This window comes from Myotis nattereri (genome assembly GCF_964212035.1).
Source record: "Myotis nattereri genome assembly, chromosome: 1".
In the NCBI taxonomy this organism is placed as follows: Eukaryota; Metazoa; Chordata; class Mammalia; order Chiroptera; family Vespertilionidae; genus Myotis; species Myotis nattereri.
Window position 1 is genome coordinate 6,421,695 of NC_138075.1, and position 14,287 is coordinate 6,435,981.

The 14,287-nt window shown below is 57.5% G+C and overlaps 1 protein-coding gene across 3 annotated transcripts in view; it reads right to left on the reverse strand.

Annotated features, from left to right (window-relative positions):
• BCL11B (BCL11 transcription factor B) overlaps positions 1 to 9,859 on the reverse strand; it is a gene marked incomplete at both ends in the record, with an annotated part of 88,429 nt that extends 78,570 nt beyond the window's left edge. For all 3 annotated transcript variants that reach the window (XM_081090600.1, XM_081090599.1, XM_081090598.1), the window contains one exon: positions 9,802 to 9,859. In XM_081090600.1, the coding sequence (XP_080946726.1) occupies positions 9,802 to 9,859 (58 nt within the window). The remainder of the gene's footprint in view (positions 1 to 9,801) is intronic.
• Positions 9,860 to 14,287: the final 4,428 nt, after the last annotated feature.

Genomic DNA, 14,287 nt, shown 5'->3' on the forward strand with positions numbered 1-14,287 from the left:
GTCTGGTGGGCGCCCAGCCGCACAGCTCGGTACCGCCTCGGAGAACCAGCCTGTGCCTGGCAGGCAGAGCGGTCCCAACTGCCACCCAGAGACGAGACAGCACCAGGAAAGATAAAAGACACCGTCAAACCAAGGCAGCTTTTTGAATACCGGGGCCCTGCAGACCAGCCCCTGCCTTGCCGGGGCCAACCTGGGCCCCGTGAAAGCGGAGGTGTGCCCTCCGGGGGGCTGGGGGCTGTGCTGGGAAGCTCCCCGAGTCGGGCAGCCCTGGAAAACACAGTTGCACTCACTGTTGTGGGCCGAATAAGGTAGAGAGATGGCCACACTGTCTGATTCGTTAAGAGGAGAGAGGGATGGATGCCCAGGGCGCTGTCCCAAAGGCACACATCGGCCTGGGGTGGGTCCCGAAAGGTTAAATCCTGAAGTGCACGGCCAAACAGTACATATTTACAGACACACACGAAGCACGTTCACCCTCTTTTACAACAAAACCGCATTTTATTTACAAGGCAGGGCCTCCTCCCAGCTGGTGAATGCATTTAGAAGCAATGAAGTCAGGATTCACAAATAATAATGGACATTAAGTGCACGGGGGAAGCACTTGATCCTAAGACAAACTCTCCCGCGCCTCAGCTGGGCTGCGAAGGAATTTGGGCAGCAGACGGAAAGGGAGAGACAGGGTTAACTCGGGCCCAGCCAGGCTGCCGACAGGCCCCCAGCGGCTGCTCGGGCTTAGCTGGGCCTTACCTGGCCGGTGATCCCCCCCACGCAGGATCCCCTGGGCCCTGCCCACAGGGTGGGTCTCTAACAACTGCCCCTGCACCTGCCCTCCCGGGAATTCTGGGGGGTAGGGGGGGAGCGGGCGCCTGGGGTCCCAGGAGCATCCCCGCACATGCATCACTGGACTGCGTGCCCCTCACCCTGCAGTGATTCAAACCCAACCCCCTGTCTTCCATGGCTAAGCCACAATCCGGGAGGAACATACACAGAATTACTCTCTCAGGAATGGGGGTGGGGGGTGCGGGGGATACAGGGATGGATGTGGGGGGAGGGGTGCAAGGATCTTAAAATCGTGTGCCACCCACGTCACCGCCGCCACCCTGACGGGGACCCGTGTTTACAAGGACTGTGCAGCATCCACCCAGCCAGCTCGGCACCCGGCGGGAGCCTCCACACCTGCGTCCTGAGACCCGCGCCCATTTCCGAATGAGTATCTGCGGAGGGGCGGCTTCTGTCCCTCCCGGAACCTTCAGGGAGGGGCCCGGACTCCAGGCGACCACGCGGAAACGCAACCGGCACGCGCACTCCGCGGAGCACAACACATTCTGAGCTGCCATCAATTTTTAATTTATTGGATCCAAGAGAAAATAACAACCGCGGCGAGGCGGGGAGAGGGGGGGAGCAGGGGGGGGGGGGCGGGGGGGGAGGAATCCGTTCTTGGTGAAGAACACGATCTGTGACTGGATGACGCTTTAAGGCTCAGCAAGAGGCTCCATGAAGTTCCCCCAACACAGGGAGTGATGAGTGCGGGGCAGAGGGCCGGACGGCAGGGGGGAGACCGGCCCAGCCAGTCACGCCTTAGGAGGACGGTCCTCCCGGGGCCACGAAGGGTTAGGACAGATCCGAGGGCCGCCATCCAGGTCCCAGTGCATTTCCCCACCAAATTCCTGCAGCCAGCAGGGCTCGGGGCTGTTGCTGGACCCTGGAGGGCACAGCGGCCGGGCCCAAGCAGGGCAGGTCATTCTGATGGACTCTCTCTGCTGACCACCTGCCCTCTTGCAAAGAAGTCTGAGGCATCGCCTGTTCCAGGTGTGGCAGAGCTAGTGGCCCAGGCCCTGGGCCTCCCTGAGACCCCAAAGGGGTCCCCTCCCTACCTACCGCCCTCAAATTACTGGAGGGACCAGACCAGTGCCCACTGGGACCCCCACCCCCACCCCTATGAGGCCCTGTCTGCTCCACACCAACCGCATCTCAGACGGAAATTTTCAAAATTCTGACATCTGGGCAGAAGACGGAGAGGAGGCTGCCAGGACACAGCCTTATCTGCCATGTGGCCTTCCCTTCCCAGGAAAATGGCCAGGGGTCTGGCTGAGGGGGGCGGGGAAGGCCTGGGCCTGGTCTGCATTCCGGAAGTCGGAAGTCCTCATCCAAGAGGTTTGGGGGGCGGAAAGAACCTCAGCCACACAGCCAGGGGGCAGGTCCAGATGGGCTAGTGCGAGGAGGTGAGGAGGAGCCCAGATGCACACATGGCCCTACACACCCCCGCCTGGTGCCAGGACACTTCAGCGTATCCAAAACAGCTCCCGGGAATACCCTCACTTGCTCTACAGACTTAGTCCGGCCTTCCCCCACCACCACCACCACCACATGCAGCTCTCCCGCGAACCCCCAGATGCGTGAGGCGGGTCTCACACATCCAAAAGCAGAAAGAGGACCACAGGAATAAGGAAAACAGCATCCAGGTATTCTCACAGATCCTGTCCATGACTACAAGATTTCTGAAAAAAAGCCAAGCCCATGACACCAAAGAATGGAGTGGCCTACGTTTTCATAAATGAAAGTCAGTTTAATTAAAAAAAAAAAGAAAGATGTACCCCAATGTACAGAAATCCTCCTAAACACGTTCAGAAGATCCTGTAAAACTGCAATTGCCCTACATCTTCAGAGCCACAGCAGGGCTCACCAGGATGCGATAGAAAAGCATTGTTTGCAGCCAAATGACGAGCTTTGCTGCACTGAATGCTCCGCTCTCCCAAAGGTGCTGAGCAGGAGAAAGCGGGGCCCCCCCACCCAGGACAGGGGCTGCAGGCCGCCGGCAGCCGGAGGGCCTTCCGAGGGAGACGCCAAAATCGCAGGCACAGGCTGCTTTCCACACCTCATGCCTAAGGTCGACACTTACAAGCCACCCCATCTTTTTCCTGAGCAGCACCTCCATTTCTGAAGCCCACGTGAGTCACAATAACATTGGCATTCAACTTTCTGCCGTGGGTTTGTTTCCCCCCCCCCCCCCGTGTTGTTTTAGTGGAGAACTCATTAAAACATGAACAAACGTATTTGTATTTCAGCAGTTCAGTGGAAGGGGGTCATTAAAAAGTTATGTAAAAAGGAGAATTTTTTTTTTTAAAACTTTTAAGTCACTTAATTTTGTGTGGTCTGGGCTTTCATGAGAGTAAAATAGCGCAGCCTCCCTAATCCAGCACCCAAGCAGATTATCGGCTGCTTCAGAAAAAGAAAAAGAAATAAAAAAAGGCATGAATATCTTGAATTTCACCAACTACACAAAAGACTTGCATATGTCAAAATGCCGGACGAAAAGTCCCCGTGAAGGTAACGCCATTAATCAAACCTCCGATCTGGTGTCACTTTCGCCAGTGAAAAAACGATGCTGTCCCCCCACCCCCACCCCCACCGCCGGCTCGTCCGAGAAGTGTGCCCCCCAGCTTTCATGTGCCTCCAGATAGCCTGGTCTCGGCACTTCCCATCCTCGCCTTGGGAAAACCACTGCTCAGGGAAGGCAGTCCACGCGCGGCTCGGGGAGGGGAGGGGAGGGGAGAACGAACGGGGGCAGATCTCCATGGCGCTTGGCCCCCTGGGAAGGAGAGGTTGGTGGGAGTGGGGAGCACGGGGTGGGGGCAGACACAGGACACACGTAAAGAACGCTCCGAGTGACAAAGCCATTCCCGGAGCTGGATGACACAGACGTGCATCGCCGGCATTCTCCTGTGCCCTCACCCCATTAAAAAAACATGTCAGCGTCCCTCCAGCTCACACCCCCTCCAGAGGAGCCTGCTCGGTGGCATCAAAAACTTGACCGTGTGGCGCAGGGCAGAGTCCCCAAAGCGTATTTCTTCTCCCTTGTCCTCCCAAATGTGGCACCGCATTCAACCGAGCAGCCCAGTCCTTGGAGAGTTTCAGCTAAAGGCAGGGCCCAACCGGGCAGCCGGGGGAGCCCTCCTGGAGCCACAGGAGATGCAGGAGCCAGTCCCCAAAAGTCAAGAACCTCATCTTCACCCTCCCGCATAGACACATATTTTTTTTTCAAGCTTTGTCATATCTGTGGTCTGTACTGAGTTACAGCTTGTGAAATGCCCCCAAGTTCCAAGGCACAGGATTGGGGATTTCTACAGAGAATTTTTTTAACGGTTTCTGCAGGCCAGAGGGCACTGCCCAGCCCCATGCGGCCAGGGGATGGGGCCGCCTCATCTCCGCGTTGTCAGATAAGCCCGCTGCTGCGCCACGCTTACCACCGGCCCGACTCAAACATTAAAGAAGTAGAGAAATCATCAGATAAATTGCCGGCCCTCTGCGCGGAAGAGGGAAGGCTCCTCCGGCGGATGACAGCGCTCGGCTTTTGTCTGACCTAATTTATTTCTCTTTCAGGTTGGCATAAAGCACACTTTCCTGTCGCAGGGCAACCTCTTCTGCCCAGATACTGAACTCAGGCACAAGACTCGGGGTGAACTGTGCTGCCTCCAGATTTCTTCAACTTGAAGAAGAAGCCATCATAGATGCAGAAATGCTGTGATCAAAAGCACACACACACACACACACACACACACACACGCATTCCCCAGCACCAGAACGCACGTGAAGGGAGACATGGTCCCTTTAAAAGCCATCCATTGCGAGCCCCGTTTGGGGTGAAAGGGGTTCGCAACGTGGGGTCTAGCAAGCATACCCTCCTTCCGAACAAAGTTTCACGCGTTATTTGAGCTGGCATTTTATTTATTTGGGGAATGATGCCCTGTCCCTTAGGTCAGTGGGAACAGAACCTAATGAATGGAACTGGGAGTCCAAGTGTTATCAAACCTGAGCTAAAAGGACTTCCACTCATCAAGCCGTTTTAGGTACACGACTCCCCAAAGCAGTGGTTCTCAGCTGTCCCCCGCCTCTGTGACCTGCAGCCTAGGAAGGGACAGCATGATGCACACGCCTCCCAGACCCCCCTCCCCCCGGGTCAGGCATGCCTCGGAGCCGAGGGGGATTCTCAGAAAAGTCCAGACCACAGACTAGTCTGGGGGAAACGCACCATTCCAAACTAACCCTTTTAATTGTTTGTTTAAAAAAAAAAAAGAGAGAGAGAGAGAGAGAAAGAAAATAAAATTGTCCCCACCTGCCAAGGGAGGGCTTGTAAATCAATGCTGATCGCTTGGAAATAGATTTCTCAAACTTATACTCTCATTCTGCCCGGCCCGAATCTCTGCAGGAAAATCAATATTACAACTTCACACTTAAGACATTTTTGCAGCCACGTAAAGGGCCTGAGCCGCCTAAGGAAGCCCATTCCTCGCCATTGCAGCCAAGGCGCCCAGACATGACACGGGCGCCGAGCGCCCCCTAGCTGCCTAGTGGCGCCACGCGCGTCTCGGCGCCTCAGGCTTGTCATCCATCCACCAGAAGCCAATGCAACTGAAAGTTTATTTTGGAAAGTCTTTTATCACAACAAGCACCAGAGATTGCAAAGCGATGGAGAAGGGAGATGAAAAGAGAAAGGGGACGGCTAGTGCAAGCCGTGTTCTAAGCGAAAAGGCTGTGCCAAGAGCCCGGTTCTGATAAGACGCTCGAAACCGGTGCACTCCACAGTCGGAAACGGCTATCTCTGTAAAGGGGCCGTTTGGCCTGCTCCATCTCACGGAGACATTATGCTAATTATTGTCAAAGGCACCCGCAGCTGGCCGTTGCTTCTTCCAGGAGGACCCGTTTGGTCCCGCACAGCGGTCAGCAGAGCCTCGCATCCACCCCTCGGCCCTCAGCCTCCCTCCCTGTTCCTGAGGCCGGGTTCACCAGAGCGAACTGCATTCACTCCAGCAGTTGAGAAATGACTCGTTTTCTGTTATGAAATATTTTGAAGGCCAGACAAAAAATCACCAAGGCCAGAGCCTAGGCAGATAGCAACTTCTTCCCCTCAAAAAAGAAAAAGAAATAGGCATCTGTACATAATATCCGGGGGGCGGGGGGGGGAAGAAAACCTTTAAAAATATTAGGGGTTGCTAAAATATGCTCACGGCTGTTTTCGCTCAGGTGTGAATTACAAATGAATAAAATCAGCCCGGCATCACACCTTTGACGAACACATTTTATTCTCCCGTGGATTCAGAGCAGCTGACTTATATCACACTTCTAATGATATGGGGTTTCCTTCTGTGCAGAAGGGAGAGAGAGATTTCACTCCCCTTACCGGCTACCCCCCCCCAAAAAAAAAGAAGGGCCTATAGCTTATGATATTGATCAGAGGCCCGATTTTGAAAGATCGGCGGACAATTCGAGATGTTCAACCATCCCCTGGGGGGCTCCGATCCCGGTAAGCACCGCCACCTTCCAGACAGACAGCGACAGCAAAGCCTAACGCAAAGGCACCCGTGGAACTCACACAGCCGAACTTCGGAGTCAAATCTTGGGTCCCTAGTTGTTTCATAAAATCGTGAATTCTTGTGGAAAATGGCTCATCTCCCACAGAAACCTGTTGGTGGGCTGTCGAGATCTCCCCTTTCCTGGGTGATGTGATGCACCGCGGGCATCTCAGTTTCTTGGGAAACCTCAGCTCCTCATGGACGGGTGCTCGTGCCCTGCCTCTCACCCTGGGTGGCACCACAGGCTCGAGGCCCTTCCCTCGGCCTGCTCACCCCGGCCGCTCTTCCTGGAACCCTCTTCACTATTGTCACTGCGTTGTTTTGCGTTTGTTTTTAGATTCATCGCTGTGTCTGTCCTCCGGTTTGAAAAGCCATCTCCATCTGGGTCAAACATTTTGAAACAAACCAGAAGCCCAGGTTTTCATCCCCAGCTGTCTCCCACACTCCTCATACCTCCCTCCGCTTCTCAGGGGTCCTGTCTGCAAATGTAACCAGCTCATCATGGAGCCCTTCGACTCCCCCCGACACCCCAAGGTTATCCAGGCTCTTTCTGTGCTCCTGTGTTTCCCAGACCATCAGTTCTTCCTAGGCTGCATCATCCCTGAAGAACCCCAGGCTGCTGCTCCCCAGGCCGGCCGGCTGCCACCCAACCGAAGCTGTACCACGCTGCAGGTTCCTTTCACATTTAAAATCTAAAATGTGAACTCCAGGTGGGGGCTGTGACAGCACCCATTTTGCTGGCCAGGGCTCCAGCGCACCTCCCGGCCATGCTCCCAGCATCATGGAGGGACACATGCACAGACCCGTGCAGCCTAAACTGCACCCAGTTCTGGCCTTTCCCCAGCCTGGACTCCCACCTCCCGGTGACACAGGACAGACAGAAGAGCCAGCTGCTTGTGGATAATAAATAGCCTTGTCTGCAAACTGGTTGGGCCACTCTCCCCGCTGAAACCCCTGCACATGCTTTGGACTCCCAGTGCCCTGAGAGGCAGGCGGGATACCCTTTGCCCTCTCGCCTCCTTGTCCCTACCTCCCTCCTCCTCTGCCTCCCTTTTCCCTCCCTGCCAGGGCTCCCGCACTGGCTTTCCCCAGCACCGCTCTGAGCAAGGCTAAGAGAGACTCAGAACAAATGAGACATGGAAGGATGTCGCACCAGGCACCCCTGGGCCCCCTCACCCAGCTGCCTTCAGTCCTCCTGGTCCGGGCTTTCTCCTCGAAGCCCAGGAATGCCAGAAAGGGAGCCAGCAAAAGCCAAGCAAACCTACCTGCTTCTTCCCCCTGACACACAACTGCAAACACGCCCGGCTGCTTTTTTGAAGCTGCTAGCTTAGCAATGCACCCCCATGACTCCCCCTTTCCCAGACCCCCCACCCCAACTTTCCCCTCCTCAAAAACAACTCTTGCCATTATACAGAAGCTGTGTGGGGCAAATTGCCTCCTGGAGAGATTAGGCGTCTGCAAGTACAGACATTCTAACAACCACTCCACTATCCGTCTAAAGGTGGGGGGTCAGGGTGAGAAGCAATTGATTATTGGTAAAGGGCACAATGTCAGCTGGCAAAAAAGGAGGATCTGGGTCAAGCCAGGCTCAAATCTGGTTGCAAAACATTTTGTTTTAAATGCAACCGGGAAGTCCTCTTTCAGGTTAGAATGGTGCTAAATAAAAGAGACGTCCTCGTCCTTCCCTCCAAAGGCACCCCTCTCCCAAGGTGAACCCCACATTGATACCTATTACCTTCCCCCCCCCAAAAAAAAAAATAAGAATAAATCCACAAATTCTTACTAAGGTATCTGCTGTAACAAAGGAGGATGGCAGCAGCAACTGCTCCGAGCAGATGGCTCCTATGCTGGGAATTCAGGGGAGGGGAGAACCCCTTTATATATATATATATTTATTTATTTATTTAAATTTTTTAAAATATAACATAAATATTCGGCTCTCCGCTGCCCTGCAGCCAGTCCGCCGCGGCGGCGACTGGGAGCGCGGTCGTCTCCAGCTCCACGCGGGCAGCCCGGCCCCAGCCCGAGGAGCCAGGCGCCCGGAGGATTTCAGGAACACAACCTGCCCGCGGTCTCGATGGCACCCAGAGGATGTTTTATTTCTATTGCAACATAATTTTAAATATATATATATATACATATATCAACGGCGACCCCGGCACCGCGAGAGAAAGGACCGCAGGGGAACGTTCCCGCGCCGCGAAGCAGCGGCCAGCCGGCCGGGCCGGGAGCGCTGCAGCCGACCTTCCCCGGGCAACTGCGCGGGCACCCGGGGCGAGCTCCGCGGCAAAGCCGGCACCTGGCCCGCCCGCGCCCGCCCGCCTTCTCCTCTCCTTCTCCCCATGAGCCCGACTGGGCGCTGGAGGCTGCCGCCGCCGCGCTGCCCCGCTGCCTGACTGTCCGCCCCGCCATTGGCTTGAAATCCACAGGATTTCAGCCCAGGGCTTTCCCCTGCGACCTGCCTTGTTTATTTAGATAGAGAAGATGGAAGATGCTGGATAGAAGGATGGGTAAGAGACTGATAGGTCCCCTTTTCTTCTTTTTTTTCTTTCTCTCTCTCTCTCTCTCTCTTTTTTTTTACTAGTAATTTACAAGCACATCCCTCGCTTCCCACTCCTAGCTGGCAATCCTTGCCCCCACCACCATCACCACCACCACCACCACGCCGTGGCGGGCATTTTTCATCAACCCCCCCCCCAATCGCCCCCACCCCCACCTTTTTTTGGAGTGGGGGAAAGAAGAGGAGATCATCCCAGGAGGCTGCGGAGGTGGGGAGATAGGGGTGGGGGTGCAGGAGCCGGCAAACAGCCGCGCAGCTGGATTCTTTTGCAAATAGCGAGAGGAGGGGTGAGAACGGCGGCTTCGGAATCCGAAGACCGGCGTGGCCGGAGCCCTGCCGGGCCGGGTGCAGCGACCCGGGCCTCGGAGCCGGCGGCCGCCGACCGAGCCGCGTCTCCCCCAGTCCAGAGCGCACCCCGCTCTTCTCCGCCCGCGCCGTCAGCGCGGACCCACGCGCTCGCCAACTTTTCCCCACTTCCCAGCTCCCCCTCCCCCTCCTCTCCCCTAGCCCCCTCCCCCTCCTTTCCAAACCCCGCCACCAGCGCCGCCGCCGCCACACACGCCGCTCGGAGGGGCGAGCGTCCAGCCCGGCTCCGCGCGCACACACACACACCTCCTCCAGCCTGCGCGCCCCCTCCCCGGCCCAGCACCCGCTACGCAGGCCCCAGAGCCCGGGGCGCGTCTGACTGCGCAGCGCCCCGACTCCCCAGGCTGCAAAGAAACTTTCCTATGGACCCCCGCCCCCCACCACGCTCTGGGCCCACACCGCTGCCTCTGCGAGCTCGCGGGCCGCCTGGGCGCCCGGCCCGGCTGCACCCGGCTCGGCGTCCCCAGCCCCGGGCGCCCGGAGCCCCATCCTCCGGCCCCACGCGCGCACGCCGCAGACACTTACGGGTGATGAGCTCCCTCTGGGACAAGTGCTGCGGGTTGCCCTGTTTGCGGCGGGACATTGCCCCGGCATCTATTCTGGCATCGCCCGGAGAGCTGCTCTGATGAGGGGAGCCGGGGAGGGGGTCTGAGCCGCCGCTGCCGCCGCCGCCGCCGCCGCTGCCGCCGCCGCCACCGCCGCCGCCGCCGCGCCTCCTCCTCTGCCCGGGTTGGTGTTTTGGTTTTTGCCCCCTTCCTCTCTTGCCCTCTCTTCCTCCTCTTCCTCTTTATTTTGCTCTTTCTTCTATGCTGTTTTTTGTTTTGTTTGCAAAAAGGAAAAGAGAAGAAAAACCTCGATAGGAGAAAGAGGCAAAAAAAAAAAATCTGCTCTTGCTTGCCGGGGACTGGCTGGTTTCCTTAAAAATATATTCTTTAGAAGAAAAAAAATCCTTTGCACTTCTTCAGACTGCTTGGCCTCCTGGACTTCCAGATGTCTTCTTGGACTTAAACCGGATTTTGCACCGGCTCCTGACACTTTTCTTTCAGGGTCTGGTAGGTGGAAAGCGCACTTCTACCAGGAGAGGGGGGAAGGAAAAAAAATGCAAACAAATAAAAAAAAGAAGAAGAAGAAAAAGAAAAAAAAAGGAAAGAAAACTTGGGGACTTGTCGCGTACCCCCTCACCCCGCCCCCTCAAAAAACCCAAAGCAATGGAAAACTGCCCGGGTTCGGTTGTTTCTGGATTTTCTGCGGGCTGCCTGGTTTTTTCTCGGAGACTGACCCTTCCGAGGTTCAGGGGGGACTCCGGGAGCGGCTCCTTCCCAGTTCACCTGGCAGGCTGGCGCCGGCCGAGAGGCTGCTGGGTCCCCGCGAGCGCTCCCCCGCGCTCCCCTGGCGCCGCGGGCCCGGGGGGAGCTGGGCTGCGGGGCGGCTCGCCCAGTGCGCCTGGGTCGGTGCGGGCGCGGACTGGGAGCTATAGATTGCAACGTGAAGATGGCGGAGTCCGGGTTCTCTGGGAGCTCTCGGTCTCTCTATGGCTGGGGCTGCCTCTGTACAATGGGATAAAATTCAAGTTCAAGTGCGGACGTGACGTTTAATCTGCACTAGAGAGACAAAAAGACCCAGAGAGTCGGAGCACTGGGGGCGACTAGCGGTGGCTTTTTAACATTGTACCCTGTAAGAGAACAAGAAAGCACACCATTCTCTCTCTCTCTCTCTCTCTCTCTCTCTCTCTCTCTCTCTCTCTCTCTCTCGTGCACACCCACAGTCCAGGCCGGCCACACGTGCAAACAGCTTGTTTGGTCAGGACCCTCCTCCCCTTGCACTGGGAGCGCAAAGTGGGGAGTGGGGGGAGGATGGGCAGGATATTTTTAAATAAAATTTTAAAATCCTCTTGTCCCTCCTCCCCTCCAGGGAGCAGGACCCCCTGAGAAGGGGGGAGGAGTGCAGTGTGTGTGGAAGTTGAATCAAGGCCAGTCCCCACGCTCGCACCCACACCCACCAAAAGTTCTTGGAGAGTTGGGGTGGGCCTCCCGACTGGGGGTGATGGTCAATTGCTTCGTCTTCCTGGAAAAGAGCTTGGTTGTTTTTACTTTTTATTTTATTGGGGGATTGGGGTCAAACTTCAAAAAAAAAGTGTCTCCATATAAGTCCTGATATTTTGTCCAGCGAAGTGGACAAAATAAGAGATACTAAGAGAAGACAGTTAAGAGCATACTGGGGGGGGGGGGGGGGAGGAACCTGAGACCTGGTTTGAGTCTCATTCTGGAAACAGTATTCACCGGAATCCCACCACCTCGCCCCTTTAACTCCTCCAAGGCCAGGGTCTGTGGGAAGTGTGGGGGTACCTGGGCAGGGGTGCGCCACGTGGGACAGGAACTTGTGCGTGCTGACCCAGAAGTAGGTGTGGCCGGATCTCCAAAGATACTCGGGTTCCCCAGTTCCCGCCCCCCACCCCTGACAATTCCTGCCACCTGCAGAAAAGCTGCCCCCAACCCCACTGCTCCTCGCCCAGGCCCAGGGCAGGACCTGAAACCCCCGGGCAGACTGGGAAGACAGCTGTCTGGTCACCCGTTTGATCTCCAGCCGGTGAGGACAAGGGGGGTGGGGGAGGAGGGTTTGACCGCGGCCCGGGGACCAGGCCAGGCCATGGTCTGTGGACACCCCCCTTCCCTGCCCAGGCGGCGGCTAACTTCGTCTATTTGATGACCTGAGCTCCCGGGCTGGGCTGGGCGGGCCACGCGGCTGCAGCGCTCTCCCTTCTCAGGGTTTCTCTCGTCCGGGCCAGGAGGCGGCCTGGGCGGGTCGGGGCCTGGCTCGGGGCTGGGCTTGGCAGGCTAGCCGAGCTGCACCCACCCCACCCCGCCCCCAGGCGCGGCTCGGGCGGTTCAGCGGAGCGAGGGGCTGGGCTGTGACGCCTCCGGGCGCGCCGCCTCCCTCGGGGCCTGTGCCTTTGGGGGCACGCCGGCTTTAGTTCGCCCCCAGGTCTCGGGTGGGCGACGGTACCAAACACTTAACCGAGCGCAGCGCCCATTAGCGAGGACAGAAAGCGCTCCCTGCCCAAACCACCCGCCCCCCAAAACAATAACAATAAAATGTGCCCTAGCATGTAGTTTTTCCGATGGGCTGCGGGGTCGCCGGCCGAGCGGGTGGAGGGGGATAGGGCGGGGCGAGTCTGCATTCCCCACCCCCACCCCGAGGACTACGCGCAGCTGCCCACCACCCCCAACCCACACCCCACCTCCACGTGGTCCAAAGTCTAGAAGCACCTCCCTCTCCTCGCATGCCGCCCTACAGCGAAAAACCTTCCAAAGAAGTGGCCTAAGTAAGAAAAAAATGCCCACACGCACCTTTAATAAACTTAAGAAAACCATAAACCGACCATTCTAACTCGCCCAGATTCTTAAGTGCGGGGAAGCCGTACGCTCCCTTCCTGAGAACGGGCATTGTGAAGTCCAGGGGAGGTTAGCGTCTTGCCCAAGGTCACGCCGCGCATGGGGCAGGTCTCCACTCAGATCGCCTGGGCGTGCCCGCCGCCTGCGCTCGGCGCCCGAAATCCCGACCGTCCACCCTCGCCCCCCGGGGGCTGGTGACCAGGAAGGGGCCTGGGGCTGGGGGAAGGGGGCAGCCCCTTCCAGAAAGAGGCCCCTACGGGGACTGCGCGGGGCGCTCAGGGGCCTCCGCTGCAGCTGCCACCGCCGGCGCGCGGGGGCGGCAGGTCTGGGGAAGGGGCACCCTCCGCCCCACCCCCGGCAGGAAGTAGCGGGCAGGGGGCGGCACGGGCAGCGGCTGACAGAGGAGCGCTTCCTCATTGGCCCTGCGCTGCCCCGACGGCGGGAAGAGGGACGCGCGGGCGGGCGGGCCGGCGCAGGGCCGGACACGCCACCGCCCGCCCGCGCGCTCCACCTCGCCGTGGCCGGGGAGTGGAGGCGCTGGCCCCTTTGCCCTCCTCCTCCTCCTCCTCTCCGGAGAGGAGAGGCGGCCGGGTGCAGGCAGCGAGCAATCCCAGCTGCCGCTCCAGTCTCCTTTTTTTCCCTCTGCCCGTCTGGCACGGGCATCATTAGCGCTGAAAGCTGTTAATGTCTGGTCTCACAGCTCCCCCTTTAGTCTTGCTGCGCTCCCTGTCTCGCGTTCCAAGCCAGATCAATAGCCGCCTCTCCGCCGACCTTGACCTCTCCCTAGACCCCGCCCGGCTCCGGCAGCTGGCCCGCTCTAAGATTTCTCCCCTCTCTGGATACCCACACAACAGGCGGGCTGGGCAGGAAGAGAGTGGCGGAGGTCCGGCCACAGCCCGGTCTCTACCCCTTCCTCAGGACCCCAGGCAGGCAGGGGATCCTGTAATCCTGTACCCTTCTGAGGCCACTGCGGGGACACACACACACACACACACACACACACACTCCTTGATCTACCAAGCCTTTGTTTAGAATAAAAGTCCCTCCATCCCCAATGGGGGGAGGGGGGAGGGGAGGGGGCAGGTGCTTAACATATGAAAATATGAAGGAAAACGTGCAGGTGTTTATGCAGTCCCAAAGATTACACAACTTCACACTCATTTCTCCAGCGCCTACCTGCAGTGGGCCTACTGTGTGCTGGACCCAGTGCTGGGGCTTTGTGCAGATTAGAATCAGATGGAAAGAAATGCCACATTTTCTGCACTGTCTTTGAGAGAGAAGAAAAAAAAAACAGCAGATGTCAAAAAGCTTTTTGAAGTCACAACTATTTCCCTGCTCTCCTTTTTCTAGCTTCGGAGCTCATTCCAACAGATAACCCCCGCCCCCCCCCCCCCATATTCTCCGTCATTTTAAATTTCCTTATAGAGGAATAGTTCAGCAGTCAGAGATCAGTTCCATCAAGTCGGGGTGCGTTTTTATTCATCTTGTGAGGGGCTCTGATTCCCTGTGTGCGCTGCCTGTGACAGGCCCTGCAGTGGGGGCAGATGACACAGACCCGTGACCCCTCCCCCAGGCAGAGATTCTTGTTTCAAATTCTTTGAAGGGTTCTCATCCTTAAT